Source organism: Rana temporaria, chromosome 1, assembly GCF_905171775.1.
Source record: "Rana temporaria chromosome 1, aRanTem1.1, whole genome shotgun sequence".
NCBI lineage: Eukaryota > Metazoa > Chordata > Amphibia > Anura > Ranidae > Rana > Rana temporaria.
Window position 1 is genome coordinate 130,233,725 of NC_053489.1, and position 25,477 is coordinate 130,259,201.

Sequence of the window (25,477 nt, forward strand, 5' to 3'; positions counted from 1 at the left end):
GATCGTTTCCTTTATTGTGGTGTTTGTCCTGGCCCATTGACTGGTTTCCTCCCTAGTTATTCCATTTGTTTTCTGAGCTATGGTCATTCCATTTGAATTGCACACATATTTTATTCTGACTGAGCTTCAGTATTGCCAACGGCCTTCTGCTCTGTGACTGATGATCAGTCGCCTTGGATTTCCAAACCACTGTCAAGTCCAAATATATTTTATCTAGTTCTGACAAACTCCTTAAACTCGTCTAACTTAAGTGTGCAACGTGATGCCCATTCCACCAAAGCACATAATGTGCCGTGTTTCCTTGCAGAGATAAGTGCTGCCATCGCCTTCAACTTTAATGTAGAGAATAATATACACCTCCCTTCCCTATTGATTCCCTGCTGGTTTTGTGTTCTCTGTATGATAAATGATTGACATTTCAAAGGTCAGAGGAACACAAGGCTATGTCATTGCTTTCATGTTGTTTGCTTTTCGTGTATTTCATGTATTCCAGGCAGATTTGCAATTGTTTTAGGTTTCTAACATAGGCATGATAAGGTCATTTCCGCAAACACTACTCCTTTTTTTTTTTTTTTTTTTTTTTTTTGGCTCTAGGTATCACTGTTTATTACAGGGTATTTATTTATTTATTTAAATTTTTTATGATGTGGTCAGAGTAACCCGTAACTGCTAAGAAAAATGATCTAATAGACATGCAACCTTTGCGCAAGGCATGCATATACCAAAAATCAGAGAATTGATGGTAGATCCACCACCAAGGTATAAACTGGAGGCTTACCAGAGAAAGTGGACCTAAATAAGCATATACTTAATAGGTCATGAAGGCTTAAAAGGGTAGCGGTATCACGGTTCCCAAAACAGCTTGTAGACAGGGAAGGTAGACCTCTGAGGGTTTTCCGCTGTATATACGATGTAATGTAAATGATGGAGGATGGTACCAAATAACAACCAATGATGACCATGGGCAGTATCCAAAAAATCCACTATTTATTGGCCCTGGAATTTAGGGATTCCATGCTGACCCTACTGCTTTATTGATACATGCCTGTTTGTGTCTACTGAAATGTGAGTGTAACTTTTTATACCTTTTTTGCTGCCAAGTAAATTGTTCAAACAGAATTACACTATGTGCATCTTCGTTCTTTCTCCTTTGCCCTTACACTCTGAGCCTCTGGATTTTTTGGATACTGCCCATGGTCATCATTGGTTGTTATTTGGTACCATCCTCCATCATTTACATTACATCGTATATACAGCGGAAAACCCTCAGAGGTCTACCTTCCTGTCTACAAGCTGTTTTGGGAACCGTGATACCGCTACCCTTTTAAGCCTTCATGACCTATTAAAGCGGGAGTTCACCCCCAAATCAACTTTCTGACATTAGTTCCAGCATACTGCTAACATCTGCAGTATGCTGTTTTTTTTTTTTTTTCTCGCTACTTATCGTTTTTTGAGCCCTTGTTATCCGGCTCCGAGCGGGGATCGCTTCCGGGTATAGGCGTTCCTAAGCGAAGAGGAGTTGATTGACGGTCGGCTAAAGCGCGTCACGGCTTCCGAAAATACCCGAGAGTGACACTCGGGTGTTTACGGCGCCTGCGCAGTCAGCTCTACACGGCAGGCGCAGGCGCCGTTTAGCGGCGTAAACACTGGAGTGTCATTTCGGGTATTTTCAGAAGCCGTGACGCGCTTTAGCAGCCTGTCAATCAACTCCTCTTCGCTTAGAAACGCCTACTCCCGCAGGATTCCCCGGTCGGAGCCAGATAACAAGGGCTCATAAAACGATAAGTAGCGAAAAAAAACAGCATACTGCAGATGTTAGCAGTATGCTGGAACGTATGTCAGAAAGTTGATTTGGGGGTGAACTCCCGCTTTAAGTACGGTATATGCTTATTTAGGTCCACTTTCTCTGGTAAGCCTCCAGTTTATACCTTGGTGGTGGATCTACTATCAATTCTCATTTCTACTTTCCACAACATGTCACATCTGTTTTGGATCTTTTTGGATTTGGAACTTTACTAAGATTGCAATTATTTACCACTTATTATGGACTTTTTAGCACCTTGGTGTTAACACTTTATGATTATAAGATTTATTTTTTATAGTCTCTTTCGTTTTGATACATATATTTAGCGCTACACTTTTTGTTTTCTATGTTTCTGTATTTGCAGGACTGATCTAGTTCTGTTGTGTTGGCTGCCATATATATGCTAATTGAGGTAGCGCGGTGAATTATATACATACTCTGTATATTGTTTTTTATACCAAAAATCAGACCTAAAAGGCTCAGTTCACTCACTTTACCCTGCCAAATGTTATTTTCAGTATAAGAAATTAAACCAAAAGGGTAATAGAGTTCTGCCTCTAAGATCCAAATGTTTTCTGCAATGACCACCAATACAAGCTGCAAAGCAGTCGCATACCTGAAAAATTATAATCACTATGGCAAATAATTTGCATTATAGTTGTTGGTATGTTTAATCAGATCTACTGTTAATGCTCCAAGTCGGTTCAAATGAATGTTGTAAGTAACTTGCGTTGTATCTGTTTACATTATTCCTATGATATCGATGTAGTGGCAGAGCAAGCACATTAATCACTTGGCTGTGGAATCTTGTTTAGTTTGGTAATGTTTTATGGAATAACAGCTGTTGATTATGGCATAGAGACAGAAGATCAGCTGAGCCACAAGTTATTGAAAAAGCCAACATACGAACTTTCTGTTGCACGATTGAATCTAGTATTATTCAGACTTGCAGTGGAAAACGTTTAAAAACTTTAAAAGGGAAGTATGGGATCCTATAAAAACAAAAACAAACGTCCATATTCGCCTAGATGGCTGCAGCACCGATCTGAGCTGCAGCTGTCCCTTGCCACATGTAAATTGAGAACTGAGCGATCAAAGACCGCTGATCATTCAGTTCGTGGGTCTGCTCTGTCAGTCACCGATTTGTGCTCTGACTATCCAGCATTCACATCCACTATTTATTGGCCCTGTAATAAATTTTTCTTGAAATTGCGTCTTACTGTGTTTTTTCTGCCTCCTTCTGACATCTTCTGTAAGCTCCCGAACCTTTCCTTTTTTCCCTCTCACTTCTGTTTGAAACAAGTAGTGCACTTTAGTTGTGATCATGTGCACTGCTCTATTTATAAAACAAATCCAGTAGTGCATAGTCCTTGGTCCCTAGTCCGTTTTGGGAGGGAGAAAGAGAGGATGGCTACGTTCCTGCATTGAGATTGAATTTATTTACTTTTTTGAGTTAAGAATAGGTATTTGAAAAGAATGTGTCTAGTGACACTTTAAAGCAGATTTTATATCTAAAATGCATGGTCTGCTTTATTAGTGCCCCCGTCTTTCTAAAAAGCAGAAAAAAAAGTTAGAAAAAACTGTAAGAGTGGAAAAAAATATATACTTTGCTTTCCCCCAGCGTTTGTCTACAGCCCCAAGGTGAGGGTGACAACATCTTTCTTCTGAGGAAATCTATATAATGTAGACTACTCCAAGCCTCACTGAGAAGAATGCTCCCTGCTATGTACTGTAGCCTCATCTAGGGATATTTGGAGCGCTCGCCATTCCACGGGGTGTTGCCTGCGGGAGGATGATGGCATTCTCCGCAATAAAAAAATCTTGGTCCACTTTAAAGTGAAACTGAAATCTGAGCTCTTAGCCCAGGTTCACGCTATAGCGATCTCCGACACTGCATGTGATTCGCACCCGCAATGCATCGCATGTGATGTCTGTGCAATGTGAGTTCAGCCATACAGTTGTATGGCTGAACTCGCATTGAATTTGCAGAAAAAAAGGAGCAGGGACTTTATGTTTGTTCCCACGCTGGAATCGGATTACATAGGTGTGCGATCTGATTCTTGTCCGAATCCACAGTTCGCACTGCGATCTGTGAACCGATCTGGGGGTAAAATGAACTTTGTATTAACCTCCGCAGCGGTTCACACAGGGCAGTGGGAACTGCCTGCGGGGGAGATGCGTTGTGGGAACTGGCGCTGGAATCACGCTGGTTCCCACATCGCTACAGTGTGAACCTAGGCTTAAAGTGAAGAGATTTGCCCTGTTACAGGAAACATCTAGGGACAACTTTTTTTTTTTTTTTCATTTTGTATAGAGCAACGAAGCGTAATCCTGTCAGATTTTTTTTGCCATCTGTGTCATATTGTGGAGATTTCCCTTCACTTCTTGTCCCATAGCCAAAACAGGAAGTGAGAGGAAATCCCTGCAAATTAAGGGAATTCCTTGGGGACCCCCCAGCTCATCCGAACTGTTGTCTCCATCAGAAGATTTCACCTTTTTATTACTTTTGTGGGGACAAACCAAAATGTGGGATCTTATTTTACTTTCAATGATGGTAAACGGAACAAATCTAAAGAAGGTGAATCTTCTTTAACTGGGGTAAGGACAGCAATAAAAAACTGCCAGGTGTTCTAATCCATCTCCACTGTATCCAAATCTAAACTGCTGTCAGCATACAATAGCGCAGTGATGGGAGATCCCGGCATCAACATTGCCGGTGTTGATGCCGGGATCTGTGAGTGCTTTTGTTAAAGGAAAATAAGCTCAGTGTGTATATCTGGCTTTAGTCTACTCCTTGTTCTTTATGCCTCCATGCTATGTTCATGCTACAATGGTGGCTCCTAATCATCAACTTGTTGAAGACCTACAGCATATCTCATTCTCAAAATAAATTCATTGAATTTTGCCAATCCTGGTAGTATCTGTATGAGACGTCTTTTCCCAGATGTCTACTGTCCTGAACCTCTTTTGGACAGCTATGATTGTCACATGGGCTGGACTGCAAGCATGTCTGCCTTGGGTCACCTCCATCACATGGCAGATTTATGAGGTTAGATAAGACTGTTTTTGTTATCATTTTAGCTCACAAGAAGTGGCAAGGACATGCTTCTTCTGGCATGATCATTCTAGTGCCTTCTGTATTCATGAATATGCTCTTACCCTGAAAATGAAAACCAACCACGTAACTGATAGATAAGCTGAAATATATGAAATGTTGTTTTTGGGTTTAAGTTTGCTTTCAATAATAATGGTGCTTTTCTCAGGTTTCCCTTCCCAATGTTAATCGTTTTTAAATGGGATTTCCCTACCTAGTAAATTTCTTCTGGGAGTTTGTGTCACAACGCATTTCTTAAATGTTTACAGTCAGCCATATTGCCTCCCTCAAATCTATGGCCCAAAAATCTTTTACTTGATTGGAAAAATGTGCCAACCTGACCTTCCACTGTAAATGTATAGAGTTTGGAACACACGAGTGAGGGAGCACTGGCTGATGAAAAAAGTTTTTGGAAGAAAAGCTGTGCGCCAAGTCACGAGACAGAGATATCGGGTGAATTCATCACAGGTAAGTATATCCTATAATAAAAAAACTCAACTAACAGAATCAAGTTTAACTGCACCTGCAGACAAAAAGCCTGAAACAAATTGTCAGAGTGCTAATTCTGGTCAGAAATTCCATGCAGACTCTGTAAAACAGAAGGTCGCAAGCTTCTCTCAGAAATGTGGTGGTCATACAGCTTCTACTCTACACCCTTTATTCAGAGTCATGTGTTTTTGGGTGAGGTGGTAAGCTGCTCATTTAAAGAAGAGTTCTTGAAAACCTAGGAACAACTGGTTGTTGAACAGGCTGATGTGTTCGTATTTAGCTTTTACTTTTCTTTATCGTACATCACGGGACACAGAGCAGCATATTCATTACTATGTGGGTTATATGGAGTACCTTCAGGTGTTGACACTGGCAATCTCAAACAGGAAATGCCCCTCCCTATATAACCCCCTCCCATAGGAGGAGTACCTCAGTTTTTACGCCAGTGTCTTAGGTGTTAGTCATGGTTTAGCTTGCCTCCGCATCCTTGGGATTAGGTGAGCTACCGGTTCTGTCCAAAAAAGCCTGAGCGCTAAAGTGGTCAGTAACCGGACCCCAAACCCTTGGGGTATAGCCCATAATGCTTTCTTTTTAAGAGAGCTGGACCCTGGGCCCAGAACTTAGAAAACCTTTGGGCGCCTAATGTTTTCTGTTTGCCAGGGTGCTGTATGGGTCCAGGACAGTGGATCCTTCATGGAAGAAGAAGGTTCCCAGGGCCTGAAGGTCTAGACATCCCCACGGAGATGGGGGAAGATTGGGCCTCTTGCTTGGCAAAGTCCTGCGGCATGGAGCAGGTAAGTAAGGGGAAAAACTTGCGGAACTTGGCTCTTAGCAAGTTTTTTCTGGGAGGTCACAGGGGACATGCCTAAGGTTATGCATTGCATCTGGCAAACCAGTCACATATCATGAAGATAGGATGGCTCTATATGTTATCATTCCCCATAAAAAGTGACCTCCCTGGTAGTGTTGGAAAAGCTGTGAGTGGGGCCTTTTGTGTACAAATGTATGTGTTGTGTCAGAGAGCTATGCTTACCTGCAAGCCTCCAGGCGATGCTCTATCCAGTCCTCTTCCTCATGCCTGCAAGGCAGGCAAAAAACGCTGACCTCCTCGTGTGTTCCAGGCCTGCGGCTGCAGGAACAGAGAGGCCCTTCCTCCCAACCCCCCCCCCCGTCGGCGGGCGCGCGCGCGGTGCGCGTGCACGTGTTATAGGCGCATTTGGCGCCGTTTTAGCTGAGGGGGAAGGGCGGGTCAGTGGTTTAAGGAAGGGGCGGCCCTTCCTTAGTGCCACAGCTCATTCAATACTTTGGCTTGAGGGAGGAAGGACTGGAGTGAAGCACGGGGCGCTGAGGACACACAGTGGCCAGAAAGAATACTACAGTCTTCAGAAGATTGTGGTTTAGCCTAGGAATAGGCTGTTTTTTCTTTTCCATCTCAGTCTTTTCTTTGGCAATACTACTCAGGGGGATAGAATGTTTTTTCTTGCCTAGATTGAAAAAAAAAAAAAAAAAAAAAGAAGAAAAGTTTTTTTCTTTTGAAAAAAAAAAAAAAAAAAGTGTCATCTGGGGTAGAGGAAACATTTTTTATTCCCCAAACAGGTGTTTGGGCATTTAACTATTTATAAGTCCCAGGTACCAATAAGTAGCAGGTGTGCCTCGGTATTGTACCATGGCATCAAAGAACAAGCCAGAGGGTACAAAAGGTGGGGATTCCCCCACAGAGTCTGAGGTCTCGGACAGAGCTATGCCGCTGCTTTCCCCACAGGGAGCCTTTGGGCCATCGGGATCTGGGGCTGGAGCTGACGCGAGTCAACCCAACCCTAAGATGGTCACGGAGGAGGTGTTGCTCACCTCTTTAAATGAGATGCGGAGAAGCATGGGAGAAATGATAGCCGCAGCTATGCGGGGTAGTAAGCGGAATAGATCTCCGTCACCCGTGCGCGGACCCTCGGAAGAGGAGGTCCTTTCCTCTGGGGAATTGGACGACCTCTTGGACAAAGACCAAGTAGGTTCAGGGATCGAAGATCCGGATACAGAGGAGTCTGGGGCAGTCTCCCTGAGGGAGAGCTGGTGGATTCAAGGCTTGACGGACTTGGTCCATAAGGCATTCAACCTGCCTGTACCAGATCTCCAGGTATCGACGATTTCAGCTTTGGGCTCACTGAGGGCGCCTCAAAGCAGTGCTGTGTTTCCGATCCATCCTCTATTGGAGGGAGTCTTGTTCCAAGAGTGGAACAAACCAGACAAGGTGTTCTTACCACCTAAGAAATTTTCTGTCTTATATCCTATGGAAGAAAAGTTTTCCAAGAGATGGGCTTCTCCTGCAGTAGACGCAGCCATCTCATGTGTTAACAAATCGTTAACATGCCCTGTAGAGAACGTACAGGTTTTCAAAGATCCAGTTGATAAGCGCTTGGAAGCACTACTTAAGAACTCCTTCACTTCTGCAGGGGCAGTAGTACAGCCAGCCGTGGCTGCGATTGGAGTCGCTCAAGCTTTATCAGATCAAATTAAGCAAATGCTTGAACTTATTCCTGCCGAGCAGGCAGAAGAGTTTTCGGATGTCCCTAAGGCCATATGTTTTACGGTAGACGCAATCAAGGATTCCATCCAGCAAGCGTCACGTTTATCGTTATCCCTTATCCATATGAGAAGACTCTTATGGTTGAAAAGCTGGGAGGCTGAGCCCCCATGCAAGAAGCTCCTGGTAGGGTTCCCCTTCCATGGAGGACGGCTCTTCGGAGAGGACCTAGATAAATACATTCAGACCATTTCAAGCGGCAAGAGTACACTCTTGCCAACTAAGAAGAAGGTTCAGGGGCCTGCGTTTAAACGACAGTCCTCCCCTGGGCAGGGGCCCTCTAATGCCAAGCAGTATCGACGGCCTCCTGCAAGAGCAAACTTCGGCTTCAACAGCAGATCAGAAGGACAGGCTGTTAGAGGCAAGAGGCAGTGGTTTCGCAAGCCAGCAAAACCAGCCCCCAAGTCTACCTCATGAAGGGGCGCCCCCACCCACGAAGGTGGGGGGAAGGCTGCGACTCTTTTCGGAGATTTGGGAAGCCAGCATTCCCGACGAGTGGGTACGGTCTTCCGTGGCCACAGGCTAAAAGCTAGAGTTCCTAAGGTTTCCTCCTCCTCATTTCCAGGAGTCGAGGATTCCAAACGATCTGGAGAAAGGAGCCGCGTTAAGATCGGCTCTAGATCATCTACTTTCCCAGGGAGTAATAGTAGAAGTACCAGTCCTGGAACAGGGGCTGGGTTTCTACTCCAACCTAATGAAGGCTACGGCCCCCCGGGTGTTCACGAAGGTTCTAGCTCCAATCCTAGCCAAGCTAAGGATCCAAGGGGTCACGATCCTAACATACCTGGACGACCTCCTAGTCATAGACCACTCGTCTCCCGGCTTGGAGCGAGCAGTGGCCCTCACGGTCCAATACCTCGAGAGGTTCGGCTGGGTCCTAAATCGAGAAAAGTCAGCATTCCAGCCCACAAGGCAGTTGGAATATCTCGGCATGAGATTAGACACAGAACAACAAAGGGTGTTCCTACCTCTGAGGAAGGTCAAAGCCATCAAGGAATTAATCCTACTGGTTCTAAGCAAGAAGGAACCGACTATTCGCCTATGTATGAGACTACTAGGCAAGATGGGGGCTACATTCGAGGCGGTGCCATACGCCCAGAGCCACACTCGCATCCTGCAGGCAGCCATCCTGTCAGCATGGAGCAGAAGGCCACAGGCCTTGGATATCCCGTTGCCACTCTCATCAAGAGTCCGGCAAAGTCTGTGTTGGTGGTTAGACCCTCAGAATCTACTGAAGGGAAAGTCTTTCAACCCAGTGGCTTGGAAGATAGTGACCACAGACGCCAGCCTGACGGGCTGGGGAGCGATTGTGGATGGTTCCACTCGCCAAGGTATTTGGGCAAGGCCAGAGAAGCTTTTACCCATCAACATCTTGGAGCTCAGAGCGGTTCGACTAGCCTTCAGGGCTTGGACGTCGAAATTGCAGGGGTTCCCGGTGAGAGTTCAATCAGACAATGCCACGGCAGTGGCATACATAAATCACCAAGGGGGAACCAGGAGTCAGGCCGCTCAGAGAGAAGTGAGCTTGATTCTCCTAGGGGCAGAGGCTCATGTGCCCTGCATATCGGCAATATTCATTCCCGGAGTGGACAACTTTCAGGCGGACTTCTTAAGCCGCCAGACTCTATTGCCGGGGGAATGGTCTCTGCATCCACAAACCTTTCAAGCACTCTGCCAAAAATGGGGAGTGCCGGACGTGGATATCATGGCATCGAGACTCAACAAGAAGCTAGACAGGTTCATGTCCCGCTCAAGGGATCCGATGGCCTGCGGAACCGATGCTCTGGTTTGCCCTTGGCATCAGTTCAAACTTCTTTATGCGTTTCCCCCGCTCCAGTTACTACCCCGCCTGCTGCACAGGATCCGGGTGGAGCACATACCAGTCATCCTGGTAGCTCCAGCATGGCCCAGAAGGGCATGGTACTCACTAATCTTAAGGATGGTAGTGGGAGACCCTTGGACTCTTCCTCTACGGCCAGACCTGCTATCGCAAGGTCCGATCCTCCACCCTGCCTTACGGCATCTAAATTTGACGGCCTGGAAGCTGAATCCCTGATTCTCAGGGGTAGAGGTCTGTCTCAGAAAGTAATCTCTACCCTAATCAGAGCCAGGAAACCGGTCTCTAGGGTGATTTATTACAGGGTCTGGAAGGCCTATGTAGGCTGGTGTGAGTCCAAGCGATGGCTTTCTCGCAAATTCACCATTGATAGAGTTTTAAGTTTTCTCCAGCTAGGAGTGGATAAAGGATTGGCATTAAGCACAATCAAAGGACAGATTTCTGCTCTGTCAGTGTGGTTTCAGCGGCCGCTGGCCACCCACTCGCTGGTTAAGACCTTCCTTCAAGGGGTCTTACGTATTAAACCTCCAGTTAAATCCCCGCTTTGCCCGTGGGATTTAAACCTTGTTCTGTCAAGTTTACAGAAACAACCGTTTGAGCCGTTGGCTGAAATTCCTTTGGTTTTACTGACAAGGAAGTTAGTATTTTTGGTCGCCATAGTTTCCGCAAGAAGAGTATCGGAACTGGCGGCCTTATCCTGTAAGGAACCATATCTTATTTTTCACAAGGACAGGGTCGTTCTCCGCCCTCATCCTTCCTTCCTACCGAAGGTTATATCCAGTTTTCATTTGAACCAGGATTTGGTATTACCATCCTTCTTCCCTAAACCTACTTCCAGAAAGGAAGGGTTGCTGCATACCTTGGATATCGTCAGGGCCATAAAGGCCTATCTTAAAGCTACAAAGAAGATCCGGAAAACAGATGTGCTGTTCATATTACCGGATGGGCCCAAGAAGGGGCAGGCAGCTGCAAAGTCCACCATTTCTAGGTGGATTAAGCAATTAATCACTCAGGCCTACGGCTTGAAAGGGTTGCCTCCTCCAGTATCATTAAAGGCTCATTCTACTAGGGCCATGGGCGCCTCCTGGGCAGCGCATCACCAGATCTCTATGGCTCAAGTTTGCAAGGCGGCAACCTGGTCTTCTGTCCACACGTTTACAAAATTCTACCAATTGGACGTAAGAAGGAATACTGATACAGCCTTTGGGCAGGCAGTGCTGCAGGCTGCAGTTTGAGACCCTCGGATTCCGGGGGCTCCTCTTTTTTGAGTTAAATTTAAAATTTAAGATTATTTTTCTCAACTAAGTTGGATTTATTATGATTTGAGTATTTCTCTAAATTAAATCCTTTTGTCTTGGAGATGTTCTCCCTCCCCTCATTGTGAGCATTGCTTTGGGACATCCCACATAGTAATGAATATGCTGCTCTGTGTCCCGTGATGTACGATAAAGAAAAAGGGATTTTTAATACAGCTTACCTGTAAAATCCTTTTCTTGGAGTACATCACGGGACACAGAGCTCCCACCCCTCTTTTTGGGGACCATTTTGGGAGGCATACTGCTTGCTACAAAACTGAGGTACTCCTCCTATGGGAGGGGGTTATATAGGGAGGGGCATTTCCTGTTTGAGATTGCCAGTGTCAACACCTGAAGGTACTCCATATAACCCACATAGTAATGAATATGCTGCTCTGTGTCCCGTGATGTACTCCAAGAAAAGGATTTTACAGGTAAGCTGTATTAAAAATCCCTTTTTTCTGACCTGGACTCTCCAGCTTGTTGCCCTGTTGCCTACCTTGCTTTTCATTCACCCAACTGTTTCCAGAGAGTGCATATCCGTGTAAAAAAAACAGAGCTTTATTAATTACAGTATAAAAATTCCAATAAGCGCAACCTATAAACATCCAAGAGTCCAAAGTTTTATTGATAGAATTGATTCGTAGCAGAAAAGTAATCCAGCAAGTTTCCAGGGTCGGACTCCAGGGCTAAAGAAGGTAAAGTCTGTTTGGCTCCTGTCGCGCGTTGACGTTTCTCTGCCATGTACTTATTTTATCAATCAAACTTTGTACTCTTGGACGTTTGTTGGGAACTCTCATTAGATTATATATGCGGAATCTCAACTTTTGGGTTTTCCCCCATTTCTAAGTCGTGTCCCCGTTTTTTTTGGAGTGCTACTGAACCGAATCCCGTGTGTCCAAAGGATAATTCAATTGACCATTGCAAATCTGTATTCAGTTTTACATGTGTTTTAAGGAATTGAAAAGTTCTCTTGATAGTGCTGTGTACTCTAGTGGTTGAAGTGTTCAGAGGTTATATGGTTGATAGGGCACCAAATGTAAGTATTTGTTTGACCCCTCACACTCAAGCTGAAGGGTCTGGTTAAAACAAAAATAGAGAAAGAAAACCGCCGCTCCAGACAAATGCACTTCAGCGGTGAGTATGGTTCAAAACCTGATGGGTGCAGGCAATGCACAAAGCATAAATAAGAGGGAGGAGATGATGGACAGCCGCACTCCAATAAAGTGTAAAAAATGGTGCCTTTTATTCCAATAAAACGAAAACTACAACGGCAAAAAAAACCGCAAACAGTGGGGTAACAGAGCTGACGCGTTTCACATCGATAACCGATGCTTACTCATAGCTCTGGTTAAAACAAAGTTGGTAAAAGTGGCAAACATAGACCTCTTTATAACTAAAAATATATATTTTTTTTATAATGTATGCCTAATAATCAGATTTTTGTATGCACCCAATTGTAACTGTTGTTTTGCATAGGCTAATATTCAGTGGAACGCACATTTAATTTGAAGAAACCCTTTAAATAAAGCAAGGTCTATACTCGAACCTGTAGTAGTCGATGGTCAGTAATTGTCTTTATGTAAATTCATTGTCTGACTTGTAAATATTACCCAAGATGAACAGTTTGTAGTTCCTTGCTATTATGGTATTTTGATTTGCACAGTTATCCATCTGATGAGGCAGTAAGTTCTGTGCTTTACTGTCTACATTCTAAATTAAACTGTCACTTTCTAATGATCTTGCTGGGATTTTAAATGAGTCGAAACCAAATGGATGTTTACTTGCTTCTAAGAATGCTTCATTTATTTTTCAGTCTGACACCTATCTGTGCAAGTCGTATCGGCTGCCAGAAGATGATGAATCCTATGTAGGTATGTATGATACATAAAAAAATGTTCTAGCATTACTTTTTTTTTTCTCCTAAAATTATAAGCAGAATCCTCTGTCGGATGGTCCCGAAACTTGTTTAATGCACATTGGAAGGTGAGGGGGGAAAAGTATTTAGAGAGCCACGTTAACATCTTGGCGGCTGCATGAGTAATGGTGGCAGAGGAAATGAATACCAGTGCCCATGGCTAACACTGAGGTTCCCCATTTATTAGACATTGCTTTTCTGTCCAGGGGATAACTTTTCAATTCTGCAACATTAAACAGTGGGTGTAGCGTTAGCCCCGTAAGGGCTGCTGGTATTAACTGGTTCGTTCCCAAACAGTACTGAGGCCACCAGCCACCCACACAACAGTGCATTCACTCCAGCTTTTGGTAAAACTTTTAACAGGAGAGGGATTAGGGCATGGGATACTCCAAAATCATTAGTACTTACAATTTGAGGATAGTCTTCTCCTTTTTAATTTAACTCCTTTATTCAAATGTGAATATTGGACAATTTAAGGCCTCACAGCTGGGACCACGAGGCAAGTCTCTTTGGCATCTGGTTACCCTGTACCCTGGCACAGCTATTGGTACCAGACATTAAAGAAAGAGAGCAGCATAGACACTAATGTGTTTCAGATTTACCTGGTTTTAAAACTCGTCTCCAGGCAAATTCACTCTTTTTTTCCTTTTTGCGGAAGAAAATAGCCCAATATAGGTATTTCTGGCATTTAGCATGGTTCTTTTAAAATATATCTTTTTAAGGAGTGAGGGGGTATCGTTTTAGTATAGAGAGGTGATATAAGCAGCCACTCAGTTGTTATTACAAGTAGTAGGAGGGAACGCCCCTCCCGCGACCTTCCGACGCTCACCCTGGCTCTCCCATCCCAACGGGAGACTCAACGACCAGCCAGCACATCGGCCAGCCACCTGCAGAGCTGAAGAAAGCCGGGATTGGGTCTTGGATGTGGTTCCCTGAAAGTGGTGTCATGATATCACTTCCAGTTTACTGAAATCTTAAAGGTGCAAAAAAATCAAATGTGTTCAGAAACGCTAATCTCTATGTTTATGAATGCTTTCAAGTTCAAAAGAGGGATTTGGGGTCTTTGTACCCCAGTTCTGTCACGTGCCTATTGCTGTCACAAGGGAAGCTTACATTTCTTGTGACGGCAATAAAAGTAATAAAAAAAAGTAAAGCAACAGTGTGGAAAAAATAAATAAATTATATATATATATATATATATATATATATATATATATATATATATATGTGTATGTATGTATGTATGTATGTATGTATGTATGTATGTATGTATGTATGTATGTATGTATGTATGTATGTATGTATGTATGTATGTATGTATGTATGTGTGTGTGTGTGTGTGTGTGTGTGTGTTTTTTATATATATTATTAATATATATATATTATAGCGCAAAGGCGAAAGCATGCGTCGGTCCTAAATGCACACAAACCACGATCGTCCCACAAATGTAAGGTGTCACCGCGAACGTCAGATCAAGGGCAGTAATTCTAGCGCTAGACCACCTCTGTACATCTAAAGTGGTAATCTGTAAAGGCTTTTAAAGTGTCGCCTATGGATAGTTAAATGTACATTGTGTGTTGTCGTGCGGGAATGCGCAATTTTACAGTGTGACATGTTTGCCATCTATTTACTCAGCGGGACATCATCTTTTATATTTTACAAAAAAATTTGGTTCTTTTTTTTAGCATTTAACATTTTTAATCGTTTTTTTTTTTCTCCCAAAAATTGCATTTTAAAAATCACTGTGCAAATACCGTGTGACATAAAAAATTGCAAAACAAATCAATTTATTATCTAGGGCCTCTGCTTATATACATATGTTTTCTAGCGGAAAAAAAAAAACGAAAGGAAAAAAAATGTGGCAGAAAATGCCTGGTCCTTTAAGTGGTTAAAGTGGTTGTAAACCAATGAAAAAAAAACACCTGCAAGACGAAGGCATAATGAGCTAGTATGCATCGCATATTATTATTATTATATATTTTTTTTATCTATCATTTTAAGCCTTTTTACTTCTTAAATTATTAGTAAGGGGCACATTTCCATATAAATTAATTGTCCTGTTCTGTTTACTCTGTATAATAAGTATTTACTATGCTGTGCCTGGCAAACAAGACAGATATAAAGGAGGCCAAGAAGGACATCTCTCCAGAGGCCATGGCTTTGGCGTTGCCATGGTAATCATTAGCGCTGAAGAAATACATACTTAGGGGGTTGGGTGGCCGATGAAGGTTTTGTTTGTGTGGTTTAAGAAGCTGCTGCATAACTGGATTTCTTTTCAAAGTAAATACATGGTTTTTCTTACCTTGTGTGAACCTTTTGGTTTTCTTGATGCATTTTTAAATCCGAAGCGCATCCTGTGTTGACTATTACCTGACTAATCATTTGAAGTGCCGTGAAAGAATTTGGGGTTGGCTAAGAATAGGAGTATATGTACCCCATCAGCAAAAGCTGCTTTTATTCTTTGTATGACGGAATTTCATTTAAAAATAAATGTAAAAAATATGGTGGTGTTGACTCGTGTGACATCCAACATACTGTATATTATATGGAACAGAGAGGCAACAATATAGTGCTTGAAAAAAAATGACAAGGTGTTTTTTTAAATGCTACCGTCAACCTGCTCACCACTCCACTCATTCTAGACGCATTGCGCCCTCCGATTGGGCTTCTTCAGTAGTATTAGTGGGAGTTAATCTTTTTAGAATGAAAAGCGCTGTGTTGTTGCCTTTCTGTTCAATATAATATACAGTATGTTGGATGTCACATGAGTATACCTGAAATCGGAGGGTACTTCCATCCAGAGCCCGAGGAGAGCTGTGAGGGGTCTGCTGAGCTTGAGATCATTGCCAGATGAAGAATGCAGATGAGCTTGGTTTTAGCTTGCTGGATGTTAGCACATTTTTCACCTGGTGGTGGATATGCACAAGAATTGGAGATAGCCAGTCACTTTATTGCACTTTTCTGGGGTGCTGGACTTATAACATTTTCGTCATTTTATATACGTTGTATGGATTAAAATTCAAATATTTTTATATGGACTGAGTATTAAATGTTTTTATGTATGTATATTGAGTTTGATGCACACTTTAATAGTTTATCACAGGGGAGCGTTGCACTTCACTTATTTTGATAATTTATTCAGTGGAAAAGGTGGCGTGGAATCACCTTAGTGTTATAGCTAGCATCACATTGTATTTTGTATTTATAATTAGGGTTGTCCCGATACCACTTTTTTAGGACCGAGTACAAGTACCGATACTTTTTTTCAAGTAGTCGCCGATACCGAATACCGATACTTTTTTTAAATGTGTCCCCAAATGCAGCCATGTCCCCCCCATATGCAGCCATGTCCCCCACATATGCAGCCATGTCCCTCTAGCCATGTCCCTCACATATGCAGCCATGTCCCTCTAGCCATGTCCCTCACATATGCAGCCATGTCCCTCTAGCCATGTCCCTCACATATGCAGCCATGTCCCTCTAGCCATGTCCCTCACATATGCAGCCATGTCCCTCTAGCCATGTCCCTCACATATGCAGCCATGTCCCTCTAGCCATGTCCCTCACATATGCAGCCATGTCCCTCTAGCCATGTCCCTCACATATGCAGCCATGTCCCTCTAGCCATGTCCCTCACATATGCAGCAATGTCCCTCACATATGCAGCCATGTCCCTCTAGCCATGTCACTCACATATGCAGCCATGTCACTCACATATGCAGCCATGTCTCTCACATATGCAGCCATGTCCCTCTAGCCATGTCCCTCACATATGCAGCCATGTCTCTCACATATGCAGCAATGTCCCTCTAGCCATGTCCCTCACATATGCAGCCATGTCTCTCACATATGCAGCAATGTCCCTCTAGCCATGTCCCTCACATATGCAGCAATGTCCCTCTAGCCATGTCCCTCACATATGCAGCAATGTCCCTCTAGCCATGTCCCTCGATGCGGCGGCGCGATGCAGCGGCAGCGGCGGGGGGGAAAGGGGGGGGAAAGTATTCTATTTAGGTATCGGGGGTATTTGCGCGAGTACGAGTACTCCCGCAAATACTCGGTATCGGTCCTGATACCGATACTGGTATCGGTATCTGGACAACCCTATTTATAATATACAAGGGCATCTCATAAAATTAGAATATCATCAAAATGTATTTACGGTATTTATCGGCGTATAACGCGCACCCCAATTTTAAGAGGGAATTTTCTGGAAAAAACATTTTTTTTTTTAAATAAACAACTTTGAAGAAGCAATCTAAGGGTCAGTGCCCATGAATGACCATCTGCAGCCTGATTAATTAAATTAAAGAGTAAACATTTTACTACATGATGGAGATCTTTCTTCTGTCTCCTCAGGTGCAATATTGTGTGGCCTGATTACATTGCCTCCTATATATATGAAAAAGAGACATTCACATGGCTGGTGTTTTCCAATAAGTGCATTTAGACACATTTACTGTGGGGTCTAGATATCTGGTAAGCAGATCTGTGTATTGGTGGTTGAGAAGGAATCACCTTGCATTAGAGTGACCACATTTCCAAACTACCATTCAGGGACACCCTCCCTTCCCAAAAATCAGCTTGTGCTGTAACGAATCACAGCACAGTGATTGGACACAAGAGGCGGGATTTATGATTTCTCCAATCACAAGCAGGGGGCGGGGACTGTGCTTCTCCAGGCATTCCCGGCCAGGACAAGTACTGTCAGCAAGTAAAGCGGTGATGTGGCTGCCTTTTTTGGGGGCATTAGTTTGGCTTGGGGGGGGTGGCTGTGTCAGTTTCATTCCGGGACACTCTATTGTCCTGGAATGAAGGTGCCCAGGACAGACCTGCGAAATGCGGGACTGTCCTGGGAAATCCGGGACACGTGGTCACCCTACCTTGCATACAAGATCACACACCTACCTCAGAGGGGAAGGAGGGGGACGAGCTCCCGCCGGAAAAATCACTGAGCGGTCTCGGCTGTCGCGTCACACATGCATAGTCCCGCCTCCGCCATCGGCATTGGACCATCTCTGGTCCAATGCTGGTGGCGGAGGCGGGACTGTGCGTGTGACGCGACAGCCGAGTGAGACTTGAGAGGAGATGACGGCTCGGTGATTTCCGGCGGGCACTTGTCCCCCTCCTCCCCCCTCCGAGGTATGCTATTGGCGTATATATCGCGCACCCACGATTTCCCCCTGATTTTTTTGGGGAAAAAGTGCGCGGTATACACCGATAAATGCGGTATTTCAGTAAGGCCCCTTTCACACATGCGGCTCCCGGGAGGATCCATTTTTGGACATCGGCTTGCTCAGCGGGTAGTGCCCCACTGAGCCGGCGGATGACTAGTCCGTCTCTGCACACTGTGCAGAAACGGACCAGTCAGATCTCCGCTTTCCTCTATGGGGGGGATCGGATGAAAACGGACCGTCTGTCTGTTTTCATCCAATCTGATCCGCAGACAGATAGAAAAAATAGCGTTTTGCTACATCATCAGTTTTGGAGCATAGCGGAGACTGATGTCATCGGATGTTCATCCGCTATCCCATAGGGATACATGCATGTCTGTTTTTCATCCGAAAATGGATGGATGAAAAACGGACATACGCTCTGCCTGTGCCTATGCCTAATTCAATTCAAAAAGCGAAACTTGTTTATTTTATATAGATGCGTTACACACACAGTTATATATTTCAAGCATTTCCGTCTTTTAATTTTGATAATTATGGCTTACAGCTAATGAAGACCAAAATTTAGTATCTCAGAAAATTTGAATATTACATAAAACCAATAAAAAATAAATGGATTGTATGTCCATATACAGTATAGTATGCACTCAGTACTTGGTCTGGGCTCCTTTTGCATGCATTACAGCATCAATGCTAGCTTCCTGCTGGTGTCTGGCTTTCATACTACACAGACCTAAGATTTTCATACAGTAAATCAATTCAGAGGAAAGTCTCTGAAAGCCCTGCATTGGCAGCCTATGTATTTCTCTAGTTTTTATGTATTTAGTGATTTTTTTTTTTTTCGAGATTTGCGCCCAACTAGCATCTGTGTTTGTATATAGCAAATCCACTTGCTCATGCTTGGCAGAGTCTTAAAGGGAACATTTTGAATCCAATAATGATTCCATGGGGCAGTTGTAGAATAGTGAAATGGCTAAACTTTTAGTTCTGTAGGCCTCAGCTTGTGCTTTTATGTCTACAAAAATGATGACATTACAGAGATTTCAAACTTCATGTAAACGCTAACTGAATGACGTCTTACTTTGCTAAAACATTGTATGTCATAAAAATTGGCAGGTTTTTAAATGAAATAGTCTTCACCTTTTTTTTTTTTAATGAGTTTTTCTTTATATCAGCACTGCTGATCTGCACTTTTTCTTTTTTCCGCCATATTTTTATCTATACAATGTGTATTGGTATGGCTGCTTGTAATGCAAGAACGCATCGCAGGGTGACCATGGAGATCAGGAAAGTGTGTTGTCACTCTATAAAATGTGCATGAATGAGGTCTTTTATGATATTCCAAATTGCTATTGAAAGAACATTAACATCTTAAAGCGCATCTGAGATGTTAGTGATTGAGTTTACATATACTTCAAAGGATAATGCAGGACTCCTACAGACTGTCAGTGTAAGCTGTCTGCCTGTATGTTGTACAGCAGTTTGCCAAAGACCAGATGAGTCAATGAACTACTAGAGCGATCAACAACGCCTTGGTAGTTCATTGAGAACTACAAACCAACATCCGCAAAGGCTGTCGGTACTTTGTAGTTCATTCACTCACAGAACTCTGTGAATAACGTGCCTTTTACGGGCTGCGCTTCTTTCAAATGGTGACAGTAGGTACGGGGAGAAGATCTCCGTCCTGCTGTCACAGGGAAAGCAGGGATCAGGGACCAGCTGCAGGATTGGAAACCTGTTCTATGTTCCACCCTAAAAATGAGGGGGGGGGGGGTGGACAGACATACAACATGTTCCCAAATGTGAACTTATCCTTTAACCACTTGCTGATCAGCCGCCGTCATTATACTGCGGCAGGTTGGCTCTATTACACAAATCGCCATAGCTGTACGTTGGTTTGTGTAATAGATGCAGTGGGCGCGCCCACGGTGCTGTAGATAATGCGTGTGACAGGCAGTCGCGATGTCCGCCGGCCACCCACAATTGCTCCACAGAGAGCTATAACGGGAATCTATGTAAAGAAATGGATCCCTGTTCTGTCAGGGGAGTAGAGAGAGAGCTCCTGTTCCTAGTGATCAGAAACAGCGATCTCTCTCCTCCAGTCAGTACACTCCCCCATAGTTGAACACATTTAACCCCTTGATCACCACTAGAGTGACAAATGTTTTTGGGGTACACTATCGCATGACCGCGCAATTGTCCGTTTAAGCGACGCAGTGCCGTATCGCAAAAAATGGCCTGGTTATTAAGGGGGTAAATCCTTCTGGTCCTTAAGTGGTTAAAGTGACCCGATCGCCACCACCATTTTTATTTTTATAACAAGTCACTTTGCAAAGTAGATAAATACTTATTAGTCTGGTGAGCAGAGAATTCTTTCTTCACATTGTTGAAGCGCTAATGCCCCTTTCACACTACTACGACTTTGCCACGATTTCATGGAATGCCTATGTAACTCACATCAAAGTCGTACAGGGACTACTTTGAAGTCGCACAGATATGAATGGTACTCATTGGAAATCATGGGGTACGACTTGCCAAGCGACTTTGCAGTCCCAAGTAGCACAAGTGTGAAAGGGGCCTAAAGCACCTAAATAATCTGTTGCATCCGACACCCTTCTGGGGGTGTCAAAAAGCTAGTTCTTCGCTGCAAGCTATGGCTCTACCAGCCAACTGACACTCCCACAAATATGTTGGATGCACAAGATTCTTCTGGCTCTGTCGCTGGACTGGTAAGTATTAGTGGTTTTCTGTTGAAGGGTGGCTTATTTTTGAAAAATGATTTAGGCCCCTTTCACACTTGTACAACTTGTCCCAGAATTTGGGACTGCAAAGTAACATAAGTCATACCCCATGATTTCCAAGGACAACCATTCATATTAGTATGACTTCAAAGTAGTCCCTGCACTACTTTGGTGCTATTTTGATGCCAGTTACACACACATTCCCTTAAATCGTGGCAAAATTGCAGTAAAATCACACATCTTTGAAGTCGCACAAGTGTGAAAGGGGCCTTAGTGGTGGCAAAGTCAGTTTAAATGCAGGTGCTGGAATCCAATGCATTACTATGTAGCACATATGCCTATCTTTATCTTTCTAGACCAAATGCTTCATCTCTGCAGGAAGCAGACAATGCTGAAATCGGGCTAGAATCATAAAAATGTGGTGATCTCATCGCTGGAATGTATACATATGCATGAACATTCTTGGGAATGCTGCTTCAATACATATTCTGACAACACCACATGCTGGGAGTACAGCTCTAATAGGTTGTTTTAACATTGTTTACAACCCTTTTATTGAAAACGATCTATAGCATTCTAAATGGGACATCACTATACTAATTAATAAATAAATGTGTTCTTTATTTAGACACCAATAGCTGTAAAAGTATTAATTCTGTTTGATTTATTGGACTGCCAGATGTTTTTTTTTTTTAGTTTTCATATTTTACAATGAGAGTGTTTGGGTGTCAGAAAACGGCATCTTCCATGTAAGTACTGTATGTTTCCTATTGTAACAGATTTTCTTTGGCCCCATAGGAGCAAAGCAACAGGTTTATTTCAGTTCCCTGTCCCCAACACTGCCACTGTCACGTAGTGGTAGGGGCAGTCTTCTATTCTGTGTAAATGAAAGGGTCTCTAAACCCTTTAGGCTGCATTCACACCTTGGCGTACAAAATCGCAGCGTTTTGTCCCGCGAATTGCGGCGACAAATTGCAGCGTTTTGTACCGCGATTTGCGGTGACAAAACGCCGCGATTGTGAATGCAGCCTTTACCCCCTCTATGGAGATGGTTCACATCTCCTATGCCAAACGCGAAAGCCGCCTGAAAAAAAGGTCCGGGACTTGTTTTCAGGCGGCAGGCGTACAGCATTCGGCGTTCAGCGTGGAGATGTGAACCATCTCCATAGAGGGCAATGTGAAATCATCCCTCCAGCGTCTCAGGGGCGGCTGCGGCGTCGCACTACAGGCGTAGTATACGCCTAGGTGTGAACGGGGGCTTAAAGCCTTTGGTCTACATGAGATGGAAATTAATGTCTGTAAACAAGTGTACATGAATCATTTTCCAATGCAAATCTAAAAAAAAATTTGCGACTTTGTATAGCCAGTGACATGATCACCCCTCCTTTGGTCTGCAAAATCCGTAGATGGAGCAGACGGGGCAACCTGTAGATGTCACAACAAGAAGTTAAAACAAAAGGATTCGCCCCGGGACTTTGAAGTGGGTAACGTTTCCGCCAGTAAAGATAACAGTAATTGTATAGTATATAATTTATTCAAGTAAAATTGTTTAAATGCGTAAATTAAAATTGTTACATACATAGAGAACACCAACAATTGCCAATTGAAACGATACATAAACAATAAATATTAGTACACAAGTATAATAGTGGACAGAGTACATGGGCATCGTACTACCCGACTAGCCTAGTTTCGCAAGATCCAGCTCGCTCTTCAGGGGTGTGTAACACTGTACCTAGGATGAAAAAGTATATATGTTTGGCAATCTGGCATAGATCTATGCCAGATTGCCAAACATATATACTTTTTCATCCTAGGTACAGTGTAAACAATTTTACTTGAACAAATTATATACTATACAATTACTGTTCTCTTTACTGGCGGAAACGTTACCCACTTCATTTAAAGTCCCGGGGCGAATCCTTTTGTTTTGACTATATGTAACAGGAATGGAAATGTGTCACTGGGGACACCAGACCTTTCCTCTTTTTTCCAACAGGAAGTTAATGGTCTTTTACCGTGGCTGTATGGAGCCGATTGGCGCTATTGTAGTCATGTGTTTTAAAAAATTATCATGTTGGGTGGACAGGAAGGGGGCGCTGATGTCATTCATGCACTTGGAGCTGCCCGGCAAGCGGACAAAGTCCTAAAGAGGAAAAATTACGGAGTAGACATGTGCACAGAATTTTTTTTTGTTTTTTTTTGTTCCGTTTCGTGTCGTTCCGTTTCGTATCGTTCCGTAGGTTCGTTCCCGTTCATTGTTCGTAAGACGCCCGTTTTCCTGTTCGTTCCCGTTCGTTTTTTGTACGACGCAATTTTTTCGTATTCCGATCTTTTCGTATTTTGGTTAGCGATTTATTTTTGTACATGCGGGATGGTTCGTTATTCTGTTTAATTCATGTTCGTTACTTGTTAGACAATAATTTTCGTGAATTTTCGTAATTTTGTACTTTCGTAAATATATCGCGGGATTCGCGGCACTTTCAACACGAGGCTCATCCTTCTTAACTATTGTTAAGCCCCATACACTTGGTCAGACTTTTTTAACAACAAACACTAAAAGGATCGTTTTACCGAACGATCGTTCGTTTTTAAACTCCATCAGAAAACCATTTTTGGGTTCCAGGTTCAAAAGTCTGGCCAACTGATCTCTCCCTTCAGATGAAAATCCACAGAAAAGTTTATTTGGCTTTACTGTACTACTGTACTCAGCACAAAAGAGAAGCTGCTTCACTAACTAACTACACTCACTGTCCATTCAAAAAAACGAAAATGACATCTTATAACAAAAGATTTGCATTCTGTATTTTGAAACCAAATTACGAACAGAAAAAAGGAATTCAGAATACAGAATACAAATCTTTTGTTATAAGATGTCATATGAACATACAAACAGAAAAAGTATTCAAACAAAATACAGAATGAAAATCTTTTGTTAGATGTCATATGAACATACGACTGAAAATCAAAATACGAACAGAACAAGGATTCAAACAAAATACAGAATGCAAGTCTTTTGTTATAGATGTCATATTCGTTCTTTTGCCGTTTTCGTTTTGTCGTATTTTCGTCGGATCGTTGGTTCGTATTTGCGGTTGTTCGTTATGCGACTCATTCGTAATCCCGTCGTTTTCGTATTTTGGTGCTTACATTTTTTCGTATGTACACATTATTCTGCGGGTACGAAAATAACATTCGTACGAACGGGAATGCACATATCTATTACGGAGTGAATGGCTTCCCAACAGGCAACTGGTGGATCATGCTCACTGAGAATTTGCTGCTATTGCATTGCAACTCATAATAGGGAGGAAATGGAAAAATCAACCAGGTAAAAACAGAAGAACATGGGCTGTACACAACATCTATAAAAGTCCTCTGTACCATAGCACAGGTATTTATAAAAGATGCAGGACGGAACCGCACCATAGTGGGTTTGATTTGCTGTTGTCTCAGCCCAGAACCTAATGATTAGATATCCCATGCGTCCTGTTGAACACCCCTCTCCCAAAGAAGTATTTCTGTAAAATACATTGAGACCTCACAGCCCCTCTCTTTGACTAAAATTGTAGCATATACAGTTGTGCTCACAAGTTTAGAATTTATGATTTCTTGCCCACTTTTCAGAGAATATGAATGATAAAACAAAATCTTTCTTTCACTCGTGGTTAGTGTTTAGCTAAAGCCATTTATTATCGATAAACTGTTTACTCTTTTTAAATCATAATGACAACAGAAACTACCCAAATGACCCTGATCAAAAGTTTATATACCCTGGTGATTTTGGCCTGATAACATGCACACAAGTTGACACAAAGGGTTTTGAATGGCTACTAAAGGTAACCATCCTCACCTGTGATCTGTTTGCTTGTAATTTGTGCTTGTGTATAAAAGGTCAATGAGTTTCTGGACTCTTGATAGACCCTTGCATCTTTCATCCAGTGCTGCACTGATGTTTCTGGATTCTGAGTCATGGGGAAAGCAAAATAATTGTCAAAGGATTTGCAGGAATAGGTAGTTGAACTAAATAAAACAGGAAAGGGATATAAAAAGACATCCAAGGAATTGAGAATGCCAATCAGCAGTGTTCAAAAGCTAATCAAGAAGTGGAAAAGAGGGGTTCTGTTGAAACCAAACCATTGTCAGTTAGACCAAATAAAATTACAGCCACAACTGCCAGGAAAATTGTTCGGGATGCAAAGAACGCTGTCTTACCCGAAGGCCTCGAGGAGCAAAATCAAAGACGTTAACATTAAAAGACCTTAAAAAGGCAACACACCAGGATAACGGCATATAAAAAAACTTGAGGGTCTGTCCGTCACACCCCATAAAATTAAAGTCACTCCAAAAGCTTGTACAAAAAGTACAGTTTTCAATTCCTCCCAGAAATTTCAGAAGGTCATTCTCAAATCTCAGTTTCAGAAGCATTGAGTTCCAAAATTCAGCTCTATGTACTTCACTCATTCTATCTCCGCATTTTTTCTTTTTGAATTTTGGAATATTTATTTTGGGCTGATTTGCCGATCTCAGGGGTCGGGTAGGAACA

General features: G+C 43.0%; 1 protein-coding gene across 5 annotated transcripts in view; it reads left to right on the plus strand.

Moving 5' to 3' along the window:
• The window catches only part of PAM (peptidylglycine alpha-amidating monooxygenase), a 290,095-nt gene that overhangs the window by 46,129 nt on the left and 218,489 nt on the right, over nt 1-25,477 (plus strand). For all 5 annotated transcript variants that reach the window (XM_040342875.1, XM_040342893.1, XM_040342903.1 and 2 more), the window contains exon 4: nt 12,914-12,971. In XM_040342875.1, coding sequence (XP_040198809.1) covers nt 12,914-12,971 — 58 coding nt within the window. The remainder of the gene's footprint in view (nt 1-12,913; nt 12,972-25,477) is intronic.